At 43.0% G+C, this 26,279-nt stretch overlaps 1 protein-coding gene across 10 annotated transcripts in view; it reads right to left on the bottom strand.

Annotated features, from left to right (window-relative positions):
* Positions 1–26,062, bottom strand: part of Stim (stromal interaction molecule) — a 35,053-nt gene extending 8,991 nt beyond the window's left edge. For 5 of the 10 annotated variants that reach the window (XM_084601325.1, XM_084601322.1, XM_084601320.1 and 2 more), the window contains exons 1-10: positions 25,721–26,062; positions 23,544–23,671; positions 20,650–20,764; positions 18,283–18,394; positions 16,735–16,850; positions 10,463–10,634; positions 5,791–5,869; positions 3,222–3,488; positions 1,552–1,652; positions 810–1,027 (exon numbers count right to left, since the gene is read on the bottom strand). In XM_084601325.1, the coding sequence (XP_084457451.1) occupies positions 810–1,027; positions 1,552–1,652; positions 3,222–3,488; positions 5,791–5,869; positions 10,463–10,634; positions 16,735–16,850; positions 18,283–18,394; positions 20,650–20,764; positions 23,544–23,671; positions 25,721–25,877 (1,465 nt within the window). In that variant the 5' untranslated portion in view covers positions 25,878–26,062. The remainder of the gene's footprint in view (positions 1–809; positions 1,028–1,551; positions 1,653–3,221; positions 3,489–5,790; positions 5,870–10,462; positions 10,635–16,734; positions 16,851–18,282; positions 18,395–20,649; positions 20,765–23,543; positions 23,672–25,720) is intronic. The other 5 variants (XM_084601327.1, XM_084601326.1, XM_084601323.1 and 2 more) reach the window with 2 other exon arrangements.
* Positions 26,063–26,279: the final 217 nt, after the last annotated feature.

Genomic DNA, 26,279 nt, shown 5'->3' on the forward strand with positions numbered 1-26,279 from the left:
ATTAGGCAACACTGAAAAGGAAAATTCTTTTTAATCTGCACCTGGAGACAGTCCACAAAAACCAGAACGGCTGCACTGACTATTCTGCTATTCTGTACATAATAGATGCTGAAAGGTCACTGATGACAGCTCCACCCACTTTTCTTTTTTCTAGCTAAGATTGGAATCTATGGCTGCTTCAAGGTCGGCGATTTCCACCCGGCAACAAGCAAAAATTGAATTTGTTTGCTTTTACATCGTTTTCAAAAATTCCCCCACCCCTCCATTCGACCTTTTTTTTTCCTACAACGAAAAGGACTCCATTTTGAAGTGATTAGTGATGTAGCCTTATTTCTGGGATCAGCACCCAAACTAGCCAAGTTGATGCAGCCCAGTCTACTTGTGAAATTGGCTGGCGATGACACTTCTGTTTCATTTCTTGGTATTTTCTACCTTACAAAAGCTCTGTTTTTAGTGAAAGTGGTGTGCGTGTCATTGCAATTTTCAGATTATCAATGCAGGCAGACTTCAGTTCGTTCTCCGTGTCCCTTAAGAATGGGTGACCGCTTATGAGAAAAGGAAGAAATACTTTTTTTTCATCGTCACAAACACCGTCCTAATCACCCTAGGGACCACATTTTAACCTACGAGTACCAGAATACATTTCGCTTTCACTTTCCTTCTCTTGTACCTGTTTGCAGTCCTGTTAAAGAATGCAAGGACCGAGACATGAAGTGAGAAGAGCAGTGTCACAAAAGGAGAGGACAGAGCCGAAGGAAAACAAAACTCTGCAAGGTTTTTTTCAAGGGGTGTGGGGTGGGTGCACAAACCATTTCTGACAGTGCCACAATAAGTGCCAAACACACCAACAGAAAAGGAGTGGGGCAGGGAGGAGGCGGCACTGCCATTGAGCAAAGAACCTCGCAGCATGATCTCCAGGGACCCCACTCCGGGATTATTCACTATGGAGAAGCCGCAGAGTCGCTCGATCTGCTTCCAGCGCTGCAGCCGCTCCTGCAGGTCTTTCGTCACCTCTGCCAGTGCAGCCCTGCACAAAAGAACAAGCCGCAGTTTTTGATTAAAATTTAAACAAATGATGGCTGATTTAATGCGGTTAGGCCAAATGTGAATAAGATGCGTTAGTAGTACTTCAGTTCTCACTTTGGTTTTGGGTCACACATCTTGATTAGCATGCAGTCGAAACCTACATTACGCTAAAGGCCAACCAACACAGATATAATGCCCCAATTTAACCAAGCTGTACGAGCATAGCTGCATGACCTAGGAATAGCACATCTGACTTGGGGTCCAAAGGTCCCAGTGAGTTCCGATTCCAGACTTCGGAATCGAACTCTCGGGGACTTTTGAGCCTAATCTCAAAAGTGCTGCTTAAGTTGGCAGCTCCTGTCAATGCTTGCACGCCTGGCTCACGAACTGAACCCTTGGGAACCTTGGACTCTAAGTTGGGCACGCAAGATGGCAAGGTTATTTAGGTTGAGGCTTTAGACATCACATAACAGCTAAGGCAACTCTAGCGCTAACGCATTAGAAAAAGGATTTGACTAGCCTTACTTGGCCTGAAGAATTCGATTGTCGATGTCGTCGATGGAGCTACCATGCGCAATTCGAAATGATCCCATGAAGCTTCCGCGTTTCTTGCGAAGTTTTTCGCACTGTGAAAGAAAATGTAAACCAAGGACAAGGTAAAGAACCTGCATTTATCTGCAAGAAATGGCAAAAAGATTATACCCTGAGGTGTCAGGTTTAGCACAAGATACTAGTATAGCCGTGGCAAATCTACATGCGCACACACAATAAGGGCCGCCTTTTTTAGCCAAAGCCAAAGTGACTACGGAAACTGTACAATGATGAAAACCTCGAATATGGTCGCATAACAAAATTCTGTTTTCTCAAGAAGATGGGTTATTCTTCCAAGCCCAAAAATGTTCACGCTCAGACATGACTGGTGTTCATTAAAGTTTCATATATCAAACAAGCCAGGATTGTCAAAGTTCTTCAAGTTTATAACTGTCTGGTGGCTCGCTTTGCTCACTTAAAGGCCAACTCTGGTGGTTTTGTTGTGAAAGCAACATTACGACAGCCAAAGCGAGACCTCGGGTGGCAGCAGCTATGTCGTGAAGAGGCGTAGCTACGAGAAAAAGAAGCCGAAGACAAAGAGACAACAAAGACGAAGACGAAGAGAAGAACAAGACGAAGAAGAAAAAGAAGGAGACAAAGATGAAGACGAAGAAGAACGCTCGGTCACCAGCAGCTAATGCTTCCATGCTACATTCGGTTCAGCAGTGTTGAACCCTTCACAATTTTTTTACAACTGCTTGGATTTCTTTATGTTTTTATGGCACATTTTCCTTTGTGCCTAACTTTGCAGTGGGGCAGTGTTTTGTTTTGGAGCAAATTCATTTCAAAATTTTCTGCTTTGTGGCCTTAAACAGGTGGTTTCTAAGGGCAGCCTTGTGTGTGTGAAGTCACTAGATGCTTGATTGCTGATATTCACTCTGCACTAGCAGCAGGTCAAAATTTCAAGCTTGCTTTTGGTCACTTATGGCAAACGACTGAAGGTGTTGCTGACAGTAGCCAGTTTAGCCAAACAACACGCACATTACAGATTTTCTGAGAGAATATGCAATGTCACTGCTTCGTTGCAACTCAAGTTTTGGTTTCTGTTTCCTGGTTCTTGCCGTTTTAAAGCACTTCTATTTGGTATCATTAAAAGCCGCTTTTTGTACGGCACAGGTGGTACGCCATAAGATATGATTCGATTATCAACTCAGATTGTTGAATAACAAAAACAAAAAAAGGAAGTTGGTCATTAAAGGAAGAAGAAAAACTAACAATAGACTACTTTTTGTAACAGGAATTCTATGCGGTGCTCACTGCAGATTCAAGTTGTAACTGCAGACAATGACAACAGTGAAAATGACTGACTGAAAGATCACCCCTTTCAAGACAGCTCATGAAGGCTCCAGATTGTGCCTTCTCTAGCTAGGATAGCTAGTAAGAAAAGCTATCCTCCCGAAGAAGCTTAGTAGAAAATACAAGCTGAAAACTGAACAAAAAACAAAAACAAAATAATAAATAAACAGCAGTGCAGCACACGTTGCTTGTATTGCAAAATGCATCCCTTTTCCTTTCCTAACATCTCCAGAATTCACCAAACATTTCACCACGTCAGACCAGCCTGCTCTACCATCGAAATCCAATTCAATCCATGCAGAACCTACCCCTTCCTTGGCAGCCAGCAGCTGTTTCTCTGCGGCTGCCTTCTTGGAGTTGTAGTGTCGCAGTTCCAGCTCATGAGTGAGTTGCAGCCAGTGCTGCAGGGATGGTGGGGGCAGCCAGGCGCCCGCACCCCCTGACCTCACGGCCGAGTTGAGGGCCGCTTGTGCGGTCGACAGCTGCTCGCGCAGTGTGCGCACTTCTTCCTGCAGGCACTCCACAATGGTCCGGGTCTGCTCGGGGTCGGCCGAGCTCCACAGCTCGCGCTCTTGCTGCACAGAAAAGCAGGCTTTGTTACGACCCGCAGCAGTGCAGCACTACAGCCCAGTGGATCCCCGAAAAGGATCTCTGCGGAACCTTTGACCTCCTTGCAGCCCTTCTAGGGATGCCTAAGCACTTTAATCCAAGCATGCCTCGACCCTCACCCATCCCTCTAAGCAGCTTATCATGGAAATGTCTGCTCTTTTAACTGCTTATAGCAGACCATTCCAGCATACAGCCAGTCATTATTATTTGAATTTGGGCACCTTCTCACGAGTCATGCTTCCGCATACCCTTGAATGCATTTATGGTAGGCAGAAAAAAATGGGTGTAGGTCAGTGCTGAAATTCAAACAGCACATGCACATTTAGGAAACTCTGACCAATCGTGAAATGTGGAGAATGTGTAGAGGTGCTGAGACAAGCTTCTGGGCCAGCAAAGCTATCAAAAATGACGCTGCACGAAAATTTTCAAGATACGCAGCCTTCATCACCATTTTTTTAAAGACAGGAATCCTCGAATTGATTTTCTTGCAACCTCATCAACCGCACATAATATGCAGTCGAGCCCACTTATAACGAACTTCAAGGTGACGTGGACTGAGCTCATTACGTCTCCAAGATTCGAAGTAATGAACTTGCTGCATAGCAGCCAAAAAATGCAATAAGAATGTTCCTTCAAGCAGGCCCTGCCAACTTGGTTTGTTAGCTCTCCAGCACAATTACGTACTCCTGTCCAAGACCATGGCTGTGGACGAGCAGTTTTAGGGACACAATAATACCGATAGCAGTTCAGGTAACCATGACAAATGGTGGTGCCTCGACATCGTCGTCTTTGATCCTCAACAAATTTGTAAAGGCACATCAACTTTTGCGGCATGCTTGCTGCTCCTTGTGTAAAATCCCAAGCTGTGTACTGTGCTCCAAATGAAGTGACACATCAGCACAGCTACTAGGTTTTTGAACCAACCTTTGTGCGAAAGTAGAACTGTACAGATCTAGAAACTAAGTGGGAACTAGCGCCTTAACCCTTTGAGTGTTTCTGCCGTATGGGTACTGTGGCTGACTTCCGTCCCGCAGTGCTCTTGCCGTACAAGTACTGCGCTGAGTGCTTGTGTGAAATTTCGCACACTGTTGAAGAGATGCGTGTACTGGTAGGTGCTGCCACCTTCTAGAATGTACAAGAGCTGTTAAAGAGACAGAACGCTGCACTTTTAAGCATCCAATTGTTATTCGGTGCAATAAAAAGCTCCTGTCTCAAATGGTAGATTCCATAGCAGTTTTGCGAGAAACGCTATAGAAAATTATTACCGAGAATTTTTCGATCGGTGCATGTGTCAGTTTTTATGTAGTGCAAATCTTGGAAACCACGAGGAGCGACTGTGATGACGATCGCGCATCGAGGAAAGTGATGTACCGAAAACTAACATAAACCTCATCCGCCAGACAGTAACTAGACATTTTTAGTACATATTAGGGTCCATTTCATTTTCTACACTCAAGGCTGTTATGGCAAACGAATGTACGCCTCATTGACAAGTTTTAACGGGCCATGGTCACAGTTTCATTCCAAGAATTCAAAACACTTCGGCACCATCTGGTGTCTAACACTAAACGCACATCGCAGGTGGTGCGAAAAGAGGGTGCTTTCTGCTGACGGGCGCACCAGAGAGACTGCAAAATATATATATATAAAAAAAGACAAGGCGAGCACTCTTCAAAGAATAGAGAACACTTCATCATTTACGAAAAACAGTGACATTTTTCGGTGATGTCGTCACTTGGGTTACTACAGTGACAACTACAGTGCTTCACTGCAAAGGGCCACTTCAGCCGCTTTCGTGCGATTTTCAGTGCCAAATTGAAATTATAAATCCTCGTTTCTTGGTGAATGTAGTTCTCAATGTATACTATGCGAAAGGAGATCTTTTCATTTCCGCCATAATTCTATAATTCCAGGGGGAACCGGAAAGAGAAGCACATGTTTTTCAACTAAGCTCGTTGTTTGTTCTAAACGAGTAGTGTGGACACGGTTCATTTTATCCGAGACGCATTGACATTGCTCTAACACAAGTTTTGACAGTGGCTCCACCATCGTTCGTATTTAAGTGAGAATTTGTTATAACCGCAGCCGTTATATGTGGGCTCAACTGTACTTTCTAGATTTTAACAATACTCTAATTCACACCAACCAGCTAAAAATGTCTCAGTAGTTGAAACCCATGCAATTTTTTTTTTAAATTATACAGTGAACAGTTATAACAAGGCACTATGGACTGTAGTAGCACGGTACTCATTAAATGGTTTCTCCCACCTTGGCAGCAAGGATCTCGTCTTCGAGTCTCTGCTTCAATATGACTGCAGTTTCTTGTTCCATTTTGGCTTTGTCCAACCTAAAAACACAAAACAGGCGATGCAATTTTTTTTAAGCCTATTTATGAAAAACCTTAAACAGAATTCAGGACTGTTGTAAGTCCAAATAATCTTACCACATTGCTGCAAAAAACGAAGTTGGTAGCATAAGAGGATGCTCTCATCCCTTTTTTTTTGCAAAATGAGGTAAAATAAACACTGCAGTAGCAGCCATAACGAAATATAGTTTCAATAAAAAATAAACCTCTGTCAACGCAATGTGTCACATAGGGACACCTTAGCAGTGGACAAGAGCTGTCACTATTTGCCGCGATGTCAAAACAATGTGGCTGCATACAATGAATTATGAATATGTCTAAAGCATTAACGTGTCAAGTTGGCAGTGCTTTTTATTAAAATGAAACCTTTGCTAGCCCCATTATGGAAAAATCGCTGCATGGTACCCCCCAAAAGACTTCAGGTGTCCACAAAAGCAAAAGTGTGACAGACAGTGTGCCTTTCCCTTCCTGTGAACCAATTAAGGTAAAAGCCTTTCCAGGCTCATGGTGAATATCTCGCATTAGCGAGATTTGTCAGCAAGATTTTGTGAGTGATAGATACTGCATCTTTCCCTTCCTCTGAACCAATTATTAAGGCAAAAGCCTTTCCAGGCTCATGGTGAAAATCTCACATCGGAGAGATGTCCGCAAGATGTGTCAGCGAGATTCCGCGAGTAGCAGATACTGCGCCTTTCCTTTTCTGTGAACCAGTCATAGAACGGCGAAAAACTCTGATGTGTTTAACAGAACGCTGGTTACGTTCGACAAGGGGTGTGAGATGTACTGCGTGCAGCAGCAATGCTCAGTCTTTCGCATTTCTCCAATGCGGATTCTACAGTGCTCTCTGAACTTTTGATTGTTGTTGATAATAGTGCAAAACACCTGGGAAATGATAAAACCATGGAAGACATGCCCCAGTGAGCTCAAAACAAGTTTAACAAAGCACTTTTGTCTCGTCTTTAGACTCAGTCTAGGTTTAAGGGGCAGTGACACAGAAAGAAGAGACTCGTCAAAGTCATCTGCGCTTGTAAAACCGTGATGCACTCAATGGTCCATTGTCATGACTTCTTAAAGCTGTTGGTGACCTCTCCTGCTTGGCCCGGTATAGTGAACCAGCACTGGAGTTTTCACAGTTGATCACCGAGCCATAACGTAAGACCCGATAAATAGTGGGAAATACGCTTTGCAGTGTTTACGCAAGTGCTCTCACAACACTAGTCTTCAAGCATGTCTTGAGACAGGGAGGGGCATTTTAACGACTGCAGAAGACATGAGTGTCCATGATCTACAAAAGCTACACGCGGTATGCATCTGCGTGATGCAGTCTAGGGAGCATCAAAAACAAGGAAATCAGATAGGCGTGCACCTCCCGGACTTCAATACGTAACGCAATATTTGCGCTAACAAAGTGTTTGCTAACAATATTGTGCGCAGAAGTATTGCAGCGCAGCCTGAGCAACTTCGGGTCCTCGTTTAGCGAGGCAGAACATTGGAATACACAGATGTGGCATTTTCTTGAGTACAACATTGCCATGCAGATACGTACCATGCAGATGTGGCATTTTCTCCCCACTTGTCGCTAAGGCAGCAGATATAAGAGCTCAAAGCTCTTAGAAATGGCAAACTCACTAACACGTGTGCAAAGGCCCGATAAGCCAACATGAGAAAATTGGCCAAACTGCTCACAGGGCTCCAGAGCTCAGTGATCATATTACTGCTGAAAGCAGTTACGAGACCCATGGAATTTGTATGCTTACAGGTTGCCACGCCATTTATGGTAGCCAGGTGAATTGCTCAAGCTGTTCAAAACAGGTGTAGAACAGCGAAAGACTTGCTGCTTTGTTCACAGGCAGTGATGCCAACTGCTTATCTAAACAAATCAGCCACCAGTTCCGATCAATTTCGATTGTGAAGTTTTGTAACGTCTGGGGTTAAAAAACTGCCGTGGCTTGCTTGCTGACATTGCTGATTTCATAATGGCCAGTCAGAACAACAGTTCGAGTCTGCGTCTCTATACGCCACACTTCTGTCAATTTTGGCACATTCAGGTGAGTCTATCAAGAATCCAAATTCAGAAATCAATAACTGCCACACCTATATTAACTACAGGCAGCTTTAGAATAGGGTTGGAGCGTACAGAGGTCATTAACAAAACCTATCCGCGTTCTTCGCTCTTTCAGTGCAGCATCCCGCACATGTGCACTTGCGCCCTGCTATTTTCCTAACCCTCTAACTGATAGGGTCGATCCTATACTAAATCTCGCTATTACTCTATGCTTGCAACCTCTGGTAGCCCTTTGTTAACAAGTTGAACTTTCCTTGCAGGACTCTGTGCTTGTGTGCTTGAAGTATCAACAGTACCTTCAAGTAATTTGGAATGTGTACACTTTGAAACTTCTCAGCTTAGTACCACTGAAGAAGGGACAAAAGTTTGGCTTTTTGACTGGGTCCAGGAGTACTCATGTTGTACACTATTTTCATGGTGCGAAAGCTCGCACAAATGTCTGCACTCTGCTTCACAGTTACAGTATGGATACTTGCAAGCTGCACGCAACCAGCAAAGCCTGGCAAGTTTTGTACAAAGTGAATGCAGAACGCCTGCTAATGGCATCATTGGTTCAATACGACATACTGTCAAGTGTGTGACCACGCTGGACCGCTTTTCCAGAAAATATCTGGCAACTGCGGCAAAACCAAGTGCTATGTATGCTTGTGGACGAACTATGAAGCGGCAAATTCTGATGCAACGCAGTTTTGATTAGTGTTGAATTTGACTTCTGGCGGTTAAATGGTTTTCAAGCTTTTCACTCAAATAAATAGAAATATAAAAACAAGTGTGGTGGTTGTAAATACAGTTAGTTGCCACCACAACAGAAACCAGCACTTTGACTTTACATTTGCCAGTACACTCCTTGACAGGATGTGCTTGTTGAATACTGCCATCAGAACTTCATTTAATTTCATTTATTGATATTGCCGGCCAAACGCTAGCCCAAGCAGGAGGAGCAATACAATTACAAAGCATGACAATGCAGATCACAATAGAAGTCAAATAAGATGCAGGCTGTAGGAGTGTCATTCAGACAAACGAAATGCCACACTAGCACAATAGCTAATAAAACAAAAGGAAAAAACGCGCATATAAATCTACAAACAGATGGGCAAATAGCTGTGCCAAACAACAGAAAGACTTAAAACCTTAACAGTGTAAAGGAATTTGAAATGCATACAATAAAGGTGGATTACAAACAATGCTATATTTGGGCTATTTTATGGGAGAAAAATGTTTTCCAAATCATTGGCAAAGTTCTTTGACTGTAATACCTCTACAGGGATGGAATTCCATTAGTTTATGGTACGGGGGTTTATGTATAATTTTTGCCATTAGGCAGTTGGGTAGTTCCTGACCGAGAGGAAGCTGATAAAATGACACACTGAGAGACCTTTTTTTTGGACCACAACTGACAGACTGACATAAAGCAGTACACCGTAGTCTGAGCAGCCCAGCGTCGCTACACAAGCTGGCAACAAGAGTATGCACGAAAAGTCCTGTGCAGAAGCTCTCTGAGAAAAGCTGCCTTGTCAAGAAGGCACACGAACTGTGCAGCGTGTAGGCAAATCACCTGAAGCCTTTTGCCTACACGTTTAAAAGTGGTGACAAATCAACTACGTGCAAAAATGCACTCGCACGCGGCGACTTGCTGTTCCGCACCATTGTGGCAAGGACTGGCTAACAACAGAGCCCTCTCGTGGAGATAAGTGCCATGGCAGTGGAGAAAATAAATGGCAAGGTTCTAACACAGTTAAACCAAGTAGCACGCGTGAAAGCTTTAGCGCACAGATGGAAGTTGATGGAGACGATGACACTGCAACGAACAGTGCAAGTGCGTTGCCGTTTAACACAAGTTAACGGGCTGCGGCAGATGCCACAACATTCCGTAATTGTTTTCCATGAGGAATTTTGGGGTTTGCATCAACTACGCTGCAACGTTTCTTCTCTTCCTTTTTTTTTTTCTGGGTGACAGTTGTGCACACTACGAAAACACTGTTGCTACAGCAAACAGGCTCGGCCACAAGATTGTTCTCAGTTTCATCATCAGGATGGGACAGCTGAATAAGGGCCTTTGCCCTGAAATTCTCTCCCAAAAAACTGTACACAAGCCAAAGTACTGCAAACGCATCCCTGACAGGTCATGACGGGCAAGACGATAGCGCTGAACGAGTTGCCTTCATTGCTAGACGCACACGCCAGACAAAACTACACACCGTGGGTTTTGTGGCGCCAACTATCAGCACTACATGTAACCACTCGACGACGAGGACTGCTGGTAGAGTGCTTTCGCACATGCATTAACATGACGGTACCTGCTAAAGCTAGCTACAGAACAGCTGTGCTTGAAATCAGCTTGGCAGATGTGGACAGGCATGGAAGAGGCTCAAACATAACTTCTGAAGCGAAGCTCAAAGGGCAATACATGAACAAAAACTGAAAACCATTAGTCATATGTGAACCTAGACGCATGAAAGAAAGGTGTGGTGCTTGCTCCCCATGCAAAGAGCAGATTCGGCACTCACTCTCTCTGGAGCTCAGAGAGCTGCTCCTCAGCCCTCTGCAAGCTGTCCATGTCCTTCATCATCTTCTTTAAGTGCAGCTGGGAGTAGTTATGCTGCACGTAGGCAAACCAGCAGCCACCAATGGCAATCACCAGCGACAGCACTAACAGCACATCCTTGATGTAGTTGTGATCTGTGCACACACACAAAGCAGAACACAGGGTTGCTCTAGTGAATCTGTTCAACGAGTGCATAAGAAGCACATTCACCATAAAATGCATACTAGGAGCTAAAACTGACGGTGCAATGTTTAGAAAAAAACCTCCATGGTAGATTAAATTATAACATGAGAGTAATTACTCCCTGCCATCCATCACAGCGCGACCATATGGCTATCCCTTTTCCTCTTCAACCGTAAAGCTACTGAGAAAGTAGCACGGCTTCCTTTTTAGCCACATGGCTAGGGAAGATGAGTAATTATTCCCTTATCCCAAAATAACTGTGACATTTAATGACAACCTAGTACAGCCACATTCCCTTAATTAGAAAATTTAATGAAGCAGTAAGCTAGGCACTGTGCTTGTAACCAACAAGGGTGATGTTACATGTCAATCAATGGCAATGAGAAGGTATCAATCAATGGCGATGGGAAGGTATGATGTGCAACATGCCTTCCCATCGTCATGAACCACCTTTCCCAACAACATATCCCGATGTCAGTCTATGGTCCATGCTGTCATGCTGTCATCAGGCAAATGGAAAAAATAGAAACAAACCTGGGTCACTCCAGAGCTTCAGCTTAAATTTATGTACAGGCAGACATATTATAAAAGGAAACAATCAGCTTGCACAAAGAATTTTATTCATTTTGCACTCAAGTTTAAAAAATCTCGAGGTGATATCGTACCACAAGGAAAATTTAAAACGAAGAAAAAAATATGCTTATGCATGTCCTTAAGAAGTACTCATGGCCAGATGTGAATATCATGCACTCCCTTTTATAATGAAATGTACAGTCTTTGTCAAAAGTTTAGAGCCCAGGAGGTTTGCTTCTGAGCCACACTGTGCGGTTTGTAATGCATTGTCAGAGTTCCAAATTCTGAAGGTAAGGGGAACTTTTGTCATACCCTCTCCTATGTGAACGACTTCCACGAATGCTAAAGAGGTGCCACTAGATGGATTAGAAACGGACCCCTTGGGCTCTAAACTTTTGACAAAGGGTATACATGGTATGGTACAGTACGGTATGGTTAGATAATATGGGTTTAAGAGAGAGCACTGAAAGAGGGTTAACCGAGGTTAAGAAAGGCCGATGAGACTGATAGATACTATATCGCCTATCATCCTGCAGTGAATTTTTGATCTAGCTTATGTACCACAAGACATACTGGCGATAAAAAGTGGCCTCTATGTTTTCGTTACCAAACGATACGCTGGGCTGAGCGAGAAAAACATTACAGACCGGTATCGTGCTGCGCCTATGAAAATGTCACCAGCCAACTAAGCACGGTTACCTGCATTTTTTACAAGTTTGCTCTCCCGCCATGGCTATAAAACAGAGGAGAGAGTGGAAAAAGACAAGTGCCCGGCCGGGTAAGCACCCAATTTTCTTTGCTGCAGCACTGGTATAGTGTTCTAGAATTGAGAAGTGTGCCGTCTTCCGCCGGCGAGCTGGTCGTTTCAGCGATGACAGGAGAGAGGGCGCTGTGTGCAGGAGGAGCGCAGTGAGCGCAGAGCAGACAGCTGGGTGAACCGCCTTCGTCACCGCTAGTTCAATCGGACTCCGAAGGGGCGTAGCAATAAATTGTGTCGCTTTAGCTCCCACACGCTTGTCTAAATGTATTAAAACGGTTATGTTCATGAACAAAACAACTAGTTCCCTATAAAATAAGCGGCCGTCGTCAGGGAACGGCAATACAAATACAGGCAATGTAAGATACAGATTGCCGACGAACTGACAAGCAACGGCAAGATATATTTCCTGAACGTATTGGGTGCTTTATTTCTCGAACGCTAGCGGAAGGTTCAATGACGAATGTCTAACGTATTTCTATGATCATGTAAATTTTTAATATTGGATGCACCGGTTTATGCGGGCTAGACTGAAGTCTTCCATCGACGCTCGCACGTACTGCAAACGCAGTGCATGGTGTTTTAGGCTAGGCTAGCATACTCTTTGCGCCACATGTAAATAGAGGTATGCGAAGATTGCTTGAAGACAGAATTTGTGCCAGCGCTTACTGATGACTTCATTTAAATGTGGGCGAATACATATGAACTGGCAGTCCTACTCAAAACGAAATGAATGAATGAGAGAACATAGCAATGAACGAAACCACATAATGGACGACGTGAAAAAAAAAATCGCGACTTAGTGCAAGAATATGGTACAAACGTATAAAACTGTACAGAACTATATGAGAATATTAATGAACTGTACTAGGCCGTGAATAAATTAAGCTGCTAAATTTGAAAACACACAAGAGAAAGGCAGAATGATTAAAGTCCTCAAACACGATTACTTGCACCTCCTCAGCTTTAAGCGCTTTGCCTGCTCTGCTTTAGAGGTCTGCTCTTGGTTTAGCGACTTGGCATAAAAAGGCAATCGCATGAGGACGTAGAACTTCACTATGTTAAGTGTCATTTCTTTGTCATGAGTAGGGCAACCAAACTTGGAAACCTCTGCGTTTTGCAAAAACAAAGCAAGTTCACGCATACTATTTGCGTTATCTTTCTTGAACTAAAAAAAAAAACGTGAAAGACTCTTCCAGCGTGTGCACGAGCTTTGCAAGCTCCGAGGACGGATAAAGAAGACTTCCGTGGTCGAAGTTTGAGATAAATTGATTTTCTTCTTTTTATGCCGCGCATGATTTGCGGCTAGAACTGTGCCTAGTGACGTATCTGTGGTCATCTGAAGGAAGGGAATTCAAAGTAGCTTCGACGTCCTCGAGCCTTCCCTCGTCAACCAAACGGTAAAGCTCATCAATAGGATTTCAAAGAAGCTGCAGGTTTCTCGCTTGTACGGCTAATTCCAAGTAAGGCATTTACAATTTCAGCATTACAATTTCCTGTTTCGGGGGGCTTCGCAAAGTTGTAAAATGCCAGGGCATTAACTGTCACTAAAAATTGAGCCGGCGTGGGATGATCGTTGCAGCCATTAAATTGCCTCACGATGCCGAAGAGGTTTTCTAGTTTGTCTTGGCTTAGTCACGATATGATAATGTATGTAAAACCGCATTTTGCAGATAAGTAGTCAACGAGGTCGACTGTGGACTGCAAAGTTACCCGAAGGCCTGCCGCGGTGCTGTTGCTTAGGAAACCATGCTTTGAGTCAAACATGCTTTGAGTGTATTTCGAATAGGGAAGGCAGCAAAAAGAGCGCGCAATGAGCAAGAAGAAAGAACGAAAGGAAGAAAAAGAGCATTCAGTAAAAGAAGGGGGGGGGGGGGGAAGTCATACGAGACGGACGGAACTGTTACTGTGCCCTCTGCAAACATGTGTTTTCCTGCTTGACCAATCATCGCTCTTCGCTCAACAACGCGCCATAGTACAACAGCCAGAGAAGCAACGCGATGCAACAAAATTCACGCAGGAAATGAGCCGCAGAAGCAGACGCCCCAAGCGTTTCCTCTGCGGCGCGCGCGCTTGTGATGCGCTCCTACGGCTGACAGCGCCACCTACGCTTTTCATCGCTCCGGCGACCACGTCGCTCCCATTGTCGTGCGCCGAAGACGGCACACTTCCCAATTCTAGAACACTATAGCACTGGCAAACCGATGACACCATGCAGCAGCTGATGCCATGTCCGCTAGACATTGTCATGAGCAGGGATTCGGAAAAAACCAAGCCCTGCCATTCACCAGAAAATGAGATAAGAGGAATTATTTTTTTTTTAATGAATTGTAAATTATCAGTTTATTTATGCGGACTTGTATATGGCATGAATGTACAATGGTCTCTGGCCACTTTCTGAATAACTGTTCAGAATTCTTTTGATGTCCCAGAGTAACAGTTGGGCTACAAAGGATGCCATGGCAGAAGCCTTTGGATTAACTTCAATAAATTGGGGCTCTTTAACAGGCACAACAACAACAAAAATAAAAACAAAATGTGAACAAGAGGATTGAACATGCAAGGCTAACATCAAGGACACACTATACAGTTAAGACGTTCCTCATAGCCTGAATCACTTCGGGACGTTAAACCCATAAACCAATCATTATACAGTTAAACCTCAATTTAACGAAACTGGGGGATACACAAATTATTTCGTTCAAATTGAAACTTCGTTGAAGTCAGTGAAACATTCCTCAATCACTTAACTTGATACTTCCCATAATATGGTGTAGAAGCGTTCAGAAAGCTACCGCGGCATAATATTGGCAAAGCACAATTGCGCCGAAAATGAAATTGTGGCCCGTAAGAAACAACTGACACCACTAACGCACATAAAAAGAAACAACAAAATCTTTTACATCAAGGAGAGCCCCAGGAGACAACAAATATATTTGCCAGCCAATAAGTCAGCGATATTTTTTTTCGTGCGCTTTGTAAACAACATCCGCACGGATTTCTCTTAAGTTTTAAGTGCGTCCAGCATGTTCTTTATCTGCTCGTGTCTTCTGGCAAACTGCCTCAGAGGATAAAGGGCATCCACCACTTCATCCGCCATCTGGTGAATTCAGTTCAAAACTATAAATCCATTTTGCCCTCATTTCATTAGGAAAAAATGGGAGATAAAGGCTGTCCGCTTTGTTACTGTTGGCTTGCAATTAATAAATTTTTGGTCGTTTTCTAGTAAACAGACCAAAAATTAACTTTCTCACTTTTACTTTTTAAAGAAAGGTTCGTTGAATCGGGACCAATCATGAAATTGGTTTCGCATTTTCGAGTTCGTCAAAGCATTGGACCCTATGGGCCCTTGAGGGGAAATCAGGATATCTTTGTTAAATCGGGAGGTTCAATAGATCTGGTTTTCTAAACACACAAACCTTGTCATGAAACAAGCAGTGCCACTTTGACATCCCACCCTAGAAGAGAGATTAGGTTGGTTTTGTAGGGTGTAATCTCTTATAGCGACTCAGGCTATGAGATATCCCATAGCAGAGGTCTCCAGTAATTTAGACCCCCTGACATTCTTTTTAATGTGCACCAACATTGCACAGTACATAGGCATATTGTCGTGGGATCAGCAGTTGAGCGTGCTGACCACTGAGCCACCGCAGCAGGTTATTCTTGAAATAAAGGTTCCTATCAAGATATCAAGCCATTTTGCTTTGTCAGCCATTAAAATTTACAGTATGGACCTCTTTAAAGACAACAGTAATTATGGCTGAATAAATTTAGGTGTCAGCCTCGTGTCTGAATAAGGCACTATCTGTTTAACTTTTTTACGTAACACACCTAGTGGTCCCCAGCTTCAGGCTGAAGCAGTACAAGAAGTTCAAGGACCACCAAAACTGAATTAATAAATTTTTCTTCCTTTCTTTTGAGCCTAATAAACACCGAGGCATGCTGCAGTAAAGAGCTCTAGGTTATCTTCAACGATTTGGCACTCAGACTGAATTTTTCAGTTTAGAGCAAACTGAAACACAAGTTCGCACCCAGCAGCTGAAAACCACAGCAATGAAGCCATAACAGCATGTCCATTAAAACTGCTAGCATCAAAGAGTTTATGAACACTAGAACTAAACGAGAGTGTAGCACAATTTTGAAATTCTGAAAACGCCATCCATGGTATGGCATCCCTCTACTATTAGGTATCCCTCTATATTAGGTATCCCTCTATTAGAGACTCGTAGAAAAGTTAACAGGTTAATATTTTTGCATTTAATTCTTACAGGTAAGCTAAGTATAGATTCACGTAATTGCATAAAACAGTCTACAGTGCAAAGAACCAGACATAGCCACAATAACTCCTTAGTCCCAACTTTTGTGCGCACGGAAGCATTAAAACAGTTATTTTCCAAGAACCATTGCAGATTGGAATTCCTTGCCGGTAAAAATAAATGAATCTAATAATTTTGCAAAGCAGCCCGAAGATTATCTCACATAATTTTTCTAGTCGGTATTCTGATTGTGAATTATTCCCCATGGTTTTGTCCAAAATTTTTGTATGTTTTTGCATGTCTTTTGGTCCTGGACAATGTGTCTCAGGTATCAAGCTGGCAGCTAGTTTTTGTGTTTGTGCCACTCCTGCTTAGGCCAAAATGGCTTGCAGTATTTGTAAATAAAATAAAATAAATAAATAAATGCGCGAGAAAGTAGGGTGTCTGCATGCATGAGGTACTAACGTTTTGGGGGCCCAAAGAGTACCACGTCCATGGCTTTAAGGGTAAGCTTCTGCTTGTGGATGACATCCTTGATACCCAGCACACTGCTCAGGTAATTGTTGTTGGCCACAGCCATTCTGAAAAGGTCACATGATGACATTTACATGCAGCCGAAGGCAGGAAGCTGAGGCATCAAAATATGTATGTACATGTACAGAGCAGCAAAGTAGGCACTTGCAAACCTTTCCCGATTTATCAATTTGTCGCATCTCTGTAATGCATGAAGCGATCAAAGAGCTTTGCATTGCTCAAGTTCCTATGACTATGTTTGCCTAAGTATATGTTCATGAAAAGTGCTCCGTCTTGGCAAAGCCCCCAAAAGAAAGCCATAAAAAATTCACAGGCAATTAAACAGCAACTTATGCGGAGAGGAACACATTAATTAGCAAGCAAGCTCAATTTTCATAAATGAATTAACCTATTGCACCCTCTTTGTGCAATCACACAAACTAATTTGTGAACCAGAGCTTTGTGGCTTCCTCTGTGCAGTTTCACCATCTAATGTCACCAAGCGACAGGCTACAGTTTAACATGCAATAAAAAGGCTGTTCGCCATGTAGGTATTTAAATTACTTTAACATATCAAAGCGACACGGGCTGTGAGAGAAATTTCGATCACCTGGGGTTCTTTAACGTGCACTGACATAACACAGCACACAGGTGCCTTGCTTTTCGCCTCTACCAAAAAGCGGCCACCATGGCTGGGATTCGATCCCGCATCCTTGGGCACAGTAGCCAAGTGCCTTAACCAATGTGCCACCATGGCGGGGCAGATGATTACTTCATTTCCTCAGTCCACCTTAGGTATTCCAAGCATTCTCAAGTTTTGCTCAGTTTCTCTTACTCAGAACAATATATCGTGAAATTTTAGTACCTATTGGGCAGTGGGAATAATACTTATATTTCCAAGAACACTAGTAGAAAAATCTGATATTTTTACCGTGAACATTTATGATCATGTCTTGTGGAAATGTTGCATTAGTAGTTGTACAGATAATATAGAAAAAATTTGCATGTGAAAGGGTGAATATGTGGGGAGAGAGACAACGGCGATGGCAGTGGTCAAAGAACAGCGGCAAGTGAAGTTGACCGGCAGGTGCCACCATGGGTTCAAATACCATTCAACGCCATAAGTGTAGTAACGGCCTTCTACTCCATGCTCAATTGGACATATACCAGACACTGAGTTTTAGTTCACATAACTGTTCCAATGCTAATGCATTGAAGGAGCAAAATGTTAGGTGCTACCAAGACTGTCATAATGTATCCTGGCTAGTAGTATGGTGAGCTACTTCAGTCCAGTGATGAGATCAAAATGTCAAAACACTGCAAGGACTGAAAAAATGTACTACTTATTTTGCGCAGTGTTAACTCAGACCAACTAAGCTGAAGTGTAATCACACCACACAATTCTGACGTTTGCACCCCCCCCAAGAGTAAAAAATAAAATCTGACAGTGCGTAGGTAACACACCACTGGTGCAACACAGCCAAAGTGAATGTCTTTTACCTGGGAAGGGTAGAGCCATCCACCGCATTCTCTTCAAAGGTCTTTGCATACTGAGGGAGCTCAACACAGCTAACCAGCCACTCAATAGTCTCTTCCACTGTCCAGTTATGCACTGCGGTGACATCACATTAAGAGTTGTGAATCAGAGAAGGCTTCACAAACAGCAGATATTGTGCACTAAGGAGCACCAAAGAGAAGGCAACAGGAGACAGAGCCTCCATTCATGGCAACCTGACTAATATAACCCCCCCTTCCCCCCCCCCCCCCCCTTCTCTCCCTCACACTCACAAACACACACGCATGTAGTCAATTCAGCAACTCCCAGCAAGCTAGTTCTATCAACATATACAGCTTCATTCCTTTAAAAGAAGATAGTGCTGGCTCACGTATGAGCCACCAAAATAATTTGAGATGACTTGCACAATTTCATATGTAACAAAGCTACTGTTTACAAACTAAACACCCATGTTTTAAAGTTGTTGCTAACAGCATGTGTACCAATGAGTTACCACTGAACACCTCAGCAGAATTCAGAAAATACAAACAGCAAAAAATAAAAGGGAAGATACTTTTTTTTTTTTTTTTTTAAAGCTCCTGGCCCCTTGTGAATCTATGGACCTCACCTGAACAACCCAGAAGCACCACACATACCTATCAAAATTTGTTGACTAAGAAAGTCTATAGTACAACAGCTTACACAGAGTGCTTATGAAAACTGTGCTGACATCACAAGGGACTTCATGATTATAAAGAATCTCTCCCGCTGTGGTTAACGCAAGTATTTTTCACAGCCCACCTGTTATAACTCCCCACCTTTCTGTTGAAATTTCCCCATTATAGTGCCTTTATTTGCTCCAGCCATACATACAACAATCTGCAAACAACATTTCTTGCTCAGAAACAGCATATCACACTCATGTAAAATGCTGGAGACGTATACACAGTGATAGTAATTGGAGGTTTCAGCACCAGCAAGCTACTGGTTTTGCTGAGCAAAAGAAATGGTGTGTACTGCTTTTGCCAAGTAACAATCAAGGGGTTTGTTTCTCAGCCTAGAGAGCTAGTAAAGACCCAAAAATCTCTAAAGGTTAGCACAAAGGTTCTCCTTACCACACATATATAGAGCCCAAGATGTGCCATAAATGCTCCACAATGTGGCTAACAACAAAGCTCGTTGCTTGGTTACTTTAAGCAAGGATAGTACTAATAAAGCATCATGGGTTCTTGAATGTAGCAGAGCAACAGCACAATAGCATGACCAGTGCATGTGAGCCTGTGATTGGAATAACACAGCACCCTGTGTCTCCTCCATTTGCTCCTATCACTTGACCCCCCATCTCACCCCCATGTTTTCTTAACGATGAATATGTACTTCCGTGTTCAATCTTCTGTCATTTCACAATAAATAGCATATAGCAAGAACATTCTAGGAGGTACTTGAGACTGCTTAGGTACAGTAAGGCAAAATCATTTTTTATTACATATTTTCAGTATAACTGTTGGATTCATCACTGGCTTGTTATGTGGCTACTGGATTAGATTCTGGACTTATGGATTGACCTATGACCTTTCTGTTTTCTGGGCTCACTTATAGCTACTGATTAGATACTTTATAAAATTTAGCCAATGTTGGCTTGTTATGTGGCTAGTGGACTGGGTTCTAGACTTGAGGATTTATTTTACGAGCTTTCTGGATTAACTTGTGGCTTTAAGCTATTGATTACCTAATGCTTAGATATTCTAGCCAATGTTAGCTTGCTATGTGGAACTATTGTTGGACTGGCTATGGATCTGTCTCGTTTGAAATGTTTCTGCAGACGCCACTCATGATACAAGAAAGGTTTCCACCTTAAAACACAGCTCTCGTGTATTGCTTGCTAAATTGTAAAGCCACAGCTCTTGTGCATTGTTTGCCAAATTGTAAAGCTGTTTATTTCAGTAACATGCTAGGGCCTTGATGTGCATGCCTCTGGATTTGTTTATAATACAGAGCCAGTGCTGAGTGATGAAAGGCCGTCACAGCCAAAACCAGAAGGGTGCCTTTACCACAGTGCAAAAAATTGTGCTTAAATCCAACTCAGCACAGGGATGTACAAGGACATGCACAAGTATGCACTGCACTCTATTGCACACAACTGCACTACACTCTACTGCACACAATTTCACTACCAGAACACACCGAAGCATGCAAGCCATAAAACTGTCACAAAACATTTGTGCATAATAATGCATGCACAAAACTTTGTTTATATGGAGATGACAGGCGTTCACATTCTAAAATATTCTAAAAGCACCTGTGACAAGCACATGCCCAATTACTCAGAGTAATGACTTGAGTACAAAATTTATTAAAAGGCATGAACTAACCTTCTGAAACCTGCCAGGACTGCCAGAGTTCCTCAAGAGATATGTACTTGTCATTTCCATGAAATTTCTTCTGCCGCTCATAGCCATTCTCATACTGCAACTCATCTCTAAGAAACTGGACATGAAAATGGCACAGTTACAGAGTGCACAAAAAAGCATGCCACACAGCAAGCGAAAGCAGCAGCAGCAGCAGCACAAAATATTCTCTTAGAATGACTTCATGTGCTGAGCTTCATACTCAACATAGTTATCCTAAGGACGGACTCGAATATCCCCACTATCGTTTTATAAGAACAGGAACTTTTTCATCACAACGTAAAACAGCACTGAAACACAAGGAAATATAAAGCAGACAAAAAGCTTGAGCCAACGAATACAACACAAACTATAGGTATGTTACAATGACCATGTAAAGTAAAATACTGCTATCCAATTACCATGCATATGGCACAGCACTTGCATACTAGAGACCCGTACCAAACACAAACTCCTCAGCATTGACACACTAGAATGAGTCATACTAAGCTTGCACATTAGTTGAAACAATGCGCTGAACAAACTACCTACTTCCCAACATCAGCCTTTTGTGGTAGCCCATTACAGCTGAAATCCCCGACTATTGAAGGGCCATGTGTAACGAAGACTGCTCGAGCATAATATGCAAAAGTTGACACAACTGTCACTTGGCCTCTGCATGAAGCCTACCGACTGAGAGTACTTCATTATTCACCGCTATGATGAGTAACGGCCACTGGGCATGAAAAAAAAGAAGAAAGTCCTGCATCATTACTCAACACAGCTCCACTGTACTCGGAAACTTTCTTGCCTATGCAGCCAAAACCACAGTGCCGACACGCACCAGTTCTCTGAACAGCAGAGCAGAATACAGTGCTTGCAGAATTTTTTTCCAATTCTATACTACTATTACGTAATTATTAACATTATTATTACACTAAGATTATCTAATAATAATTATGACATTAGTATAGAGCACGACAGTACAATACGCTATGTGCGTGCTAATAGTTGCGCTGCCTGTCGAAAATCCCGCAAAAAGTATGGTGGACCACGTCTGCTGCACGCCCCCGCCAGTTTCAGTATGCTTTCACGTTGGGATTGTTTTAACAGCACACATCATGTGAGCTTTTTATAAGTTGCAAATTTACATCCACATAGGCCTTCAGTGGCAGAAAGGAATACATTTCTGCATAGATAGCAGCTTGAAAGCTGTAAATGAGACCCGATAAGCAACTTGGTGTAGTTAAACTGTGACGAACACCCCAGTCAAGCAGGCTCGACTGCATAGCTACAGAAAGCTATCCTCTAGGGTCCCACGGCAACGACCTTCAAAACCAAGAACGCTTTCTTAAGTTTTGCTGACGTAACTGAACGCATGGCAAGTCTTCAGCAATTACCTGCCCTTTTAAAGCATTCTAGAATTCTTTCATAAAGTTGCTAACACTTTAGAGAAGTGTGGCTATGAAGGGCTAAGACAAAAAAGGAACTGCGGCTAAAGTTAACCGAAACACAGCCCATAACTCCATATATAACAAAAACAAAACACTACAAAATTAATCATACAAAAAGTTACGATCATAACCATGAAAGGTAACCCAACCACACATCGCTATACACCTTGTTATTAGAAAAAGGAATTATCTAAGGACTAAATCATATCTAAATACATATTAAAACTAGTGTACCGTGAAGAATTGTTAATGAACTGAAGAAGAGAGTTTTAGAAGGGTTACACCAATCTTTTATAGTGTGGAACCAGTCGTGTAGCTATTATGTATAAAAGAAGCAACTGATTACAATTACTACATTCGAAATGCGATGGTTTCAGAGGTCAACTACAGCCTCCCCACCCGCTTTCGGAAAGTATTGGAATTATTAGAGAAATGTAAGCAATTACTATTCTGTCAGTTTCTTTCCTATTTTTGATATATTAAGACAAATATGAACAGACTAGAACAAACAAGAACGGCTTTCTTTATCATGCTGTCTGCTGCAAATCATATGCTGTTCATTTATATCAGCAGAAGTTTCATTCATATTGCTATTCCAATTCGTTGTGGAAATATAAGCGGTGACAGTGAAACTGATGACTCTTGCTTTATGTGCTGAAAGGAACGGTGGAGTTGTAATTAAGAAGAGTTGTGCACCACATAGTTTTCCAAAGCACGACAATTTGTTCTTTGCATTTAGAGGGGGGAAAAGCTCAAGGTCACTAAATATGACACTCTGTGATATTGCAGTGAAGAAATGCGAACCATGGAACAACAAAATAGTCAAATTCAGGTTGCTGAAGGCACAGCATGTGCCTGTTCCCATGGTAACCAGTGCTGCCTCCATGTGAAAGTGTTCCTTTCCAGCTTCCACGAGATCTGCTGTGGTGGCTTAGTGAGATGTGTGCTTGGCTTCCAACATAACGGCTGCGAGTTTGAACCTTGCAGTCTTTTTTTATTTGTATCAGCAGCAAGTACACAATCAGGAAAAAGAAGATAGGACAGAAAGCTGAAATAGAACAGCACTCTGTCTTACTTTAATAACTTCTACTTTAATAGCTTCCACTGGTGTGGCCTGCATATTAGGCTTGTTTAGACCAACTGTTTTCATGTGAAATAGGCCACTGCACTGAAGCTTGTGCTTGCCCTCGTGTGAAGCAAACGGCAGTACAAAAAAAGTATGTTTTAAATGCCAATGTCAAGCAAATGTTTGAATATTTTTACTAATGCAACATGCCACATCGCATTGTCACATTTGCTGCCAGCTGCTCTGAACCCTGACCTTCAGAGCAGGAGCAGTATAAGCAGCAGCAGCAGTAGCTATTCAATGCAACTACTAATACAGCATGACGATCAGCTGTGCGAAAAGTCGAAGCCAAGACAAACCTCATCAGTCTCGGCAATGTCTACACTGCCATTGGCATCGTCATCCAGCTGTTGATGCAGTGCTCGGATAGCCTCGTAGCCTAGCAGGTCATCACAAGCATTCACTTTTTCGCAAGTTGTTGGGCTCCCTGCAGTTACAAGACAAAGTTACTTAATATAACAGGCAGTTGCACTAGTGAGCCAGTTGTTAAAAAGGCTGAGCATTTAAAAAATGCAACGGTTCAAGCATAGGAAAAAAAAGTAATGAACGTAAACAAGACAGCACACCAGATGAGAGTACTAGTGACATGCTGATATTTTAACCATAATTTCTCCAGCTCTGATTAATGTGATGTATTGTAAATTCTGCATGATCACAAAGTTCACACAATGAGTACCATTTTAAAACTGCACTAATAAAGAGGAAAAATTTACCCATCAAGGAAGGTATCTGTATAGTATAAAAAATGCTGACCTTTTTGAATTTCACATAACAATCAAATTTTAAGCCGCGCCCAATTTGCTTAGCTTGTAGTAAAGTACAGAACTCTGCCAATTTGTGCTTTCAGCTAAAATACTGTTAGTAAAGCTAAAGACGAAGTAGCAAAAATGTGATACTAATTAACTGTGAAGCAATTTGCTAACAGCGACGGCATGACATTGCAGTCTGTAAAAATTTGCAGACACGCAAATTGCATTTGGAAAATCGTCTGCAGCTGCCTTCACAGAATAATAACCATCAATACAGTTAAACATGACTGCAATCCTGCCAGTATAGTTGCCCTTAAAGAGCTATATTCAAGCATATACAGTTGCTTTCAAAACTGCACTGAGTGTTTAATATGAGTATCCAATACAATGGAAACGCAGTGGTTGGCACCACTCTAAAGGAACGAAACCAACCAGATATTAAGCTCATCACGGCACTCCAATCAAAGATTGCCGCCCGGAATAAAACTGAAGCCCTACTATGAGCGCCGCAACTCGGGCGGCCTTCAAAACGTATAAAGGCGTGTTGAAGTGAACGCGCCTCGGTCTGCTGCGGACCGGGGCCCGACAGTCACTCTTGTGGCTTCACGTTCTTCAATTGCTGTTGTTTCAAGAGTGACGTCACGCACCAATGGACCGGCCGCGGCCTAAGCGGAATGTGTTGCGTCGCTCAGGGAACACTGCCTTCGGCTAAAGCGCCTCGGCCACCGCGCGGTCCGTCAAACGCCACGAGATGGTTTTCAAGGTCGCGATAGCTTGCACTGCACCTCTCAAACGATGCCGGAAACAGCACGAACATGCCTTTACTTTCCACTATCGGCACCCCGACATTTACTCCAACTGCTCCGCGTCAAACGTCGGGTGCAGCCTTCAATCGCGTTCTTACAACTTGGAAGCGGCACCGGAATCACGCTTTTGTTCACACGTGTGCGCTTTTCCCACGTTTGTTGTTGGCGCACTAAACGACAAGTATAAGGAAGCGTCGGACAGCAGTACGGTTGTCACATTCATTTATTTGCGAGCAACCCGCAGCACAAGTTGCGCGCCGACCACTTGCGCTTAAAGACCACAGTGCAAGAGGGGCGTGAGAAAGCGCTTGACAAACTACGAAAGTTCGTGAAACATTACGCTACGAAGACCGCGCGTGCTGAATAAGTGCATCAAAAAATTTGCATAAGGTGTGACTTCTCGCAATGAACAAGCACGCATATACACACATCGAAATAAGCAGAAAGCGGCTGCAAACTGCTCTTAAGCAAACAGGTGTAAAGTTAAAAACACTGCCGTGACATTAATTACATTTAATGTCAATTAATGTGCTCGTAACGGCTCGATCAGTGTTGAAATCTGCTTGTTAAGCTATCGACAGTACCGGCACGGCAGAGAGCTAAGTCGCTTGTCACACTTGACTACGTTGCGCCGCGCACACTTACGATTCAGCAGTGGTTTGACTTGTGCGTCCCAAGGAACAATGCGGTGCGCTATATCAATATTTATAGAGACTTTAAGAGCGACAATTCAGCATACCGGCCAGCAGGCAACGTAGCAACTGGCGAAACGCTCTGCTGGCTTTGCGAGTAGACTAAGTACGGTACCGTGAGTCGTCCTTGCTCGGGCCTCGGACCCGCAGCCTCGGTGTTTCCAAATGTCGCAGGACAGCTCTTGCCAGCGCGCTGCGCTAATGTGCGGGGTGAACTTTCCCAGTTTACCTTTTTCATCGGCCGTAGACGCACTGCCTTGCGCGGGATCCAGTGCATCCTTGTCGCTCGTGAGTGCATTTGTCGAGCGATCTTGGGCGAGTACGCCGCCGAGAAGCTCCGAGAATAGGAACACGGCAAAGATGCAGCGCGGGCGCAGCCAGTTCATGTTTTTACCAGTGTGGACGTCCGATGGCCGTGACGCGCGCCTACATAAGTTGGCGTTAACTTTGAACCAGTGCGGCACCGACACATGAGTTATTTTGATGACTGAATTCACAGGGAGCCAACAAAAGCGAGTACATTCTATCCAACACAGTGAAACTTGGCGTCAGCCGTGTACGGCCTCAAGCAACAGTCCCGCAGAAAGTTTTTAAAATGTTTTAAATGTTTAAATATACTACATATTATTACACTTATTATTTTTAGTGAACAAAAATCTTATTGTTTAGTTTTAAACTGCAACATGTTTTTGAGTGCAGGATTATTACTTTGAGATCAGATGATTATTTGGCGGCACGTTTGAAGCTTTACAGCTGCACCGTGGTTTTGTTTCGCTAGTGTGATACAC

The sequence above is a fragment of the Amblyomma maculatum genome, chromosome 4 (genome assembly GCF_055883805.1).
Source record: "Amblyomma maculatum isolate TAMU_Amacu chromosome 4, ASM5588380v1, whole genome shotgun sequence".
Lineage (NCBI taxonomy): Eukaryota > Metazoa > Arthropoda > Arachnida > Ixodida > Ixodidae > Amblyomma > Amblyomma maculatum.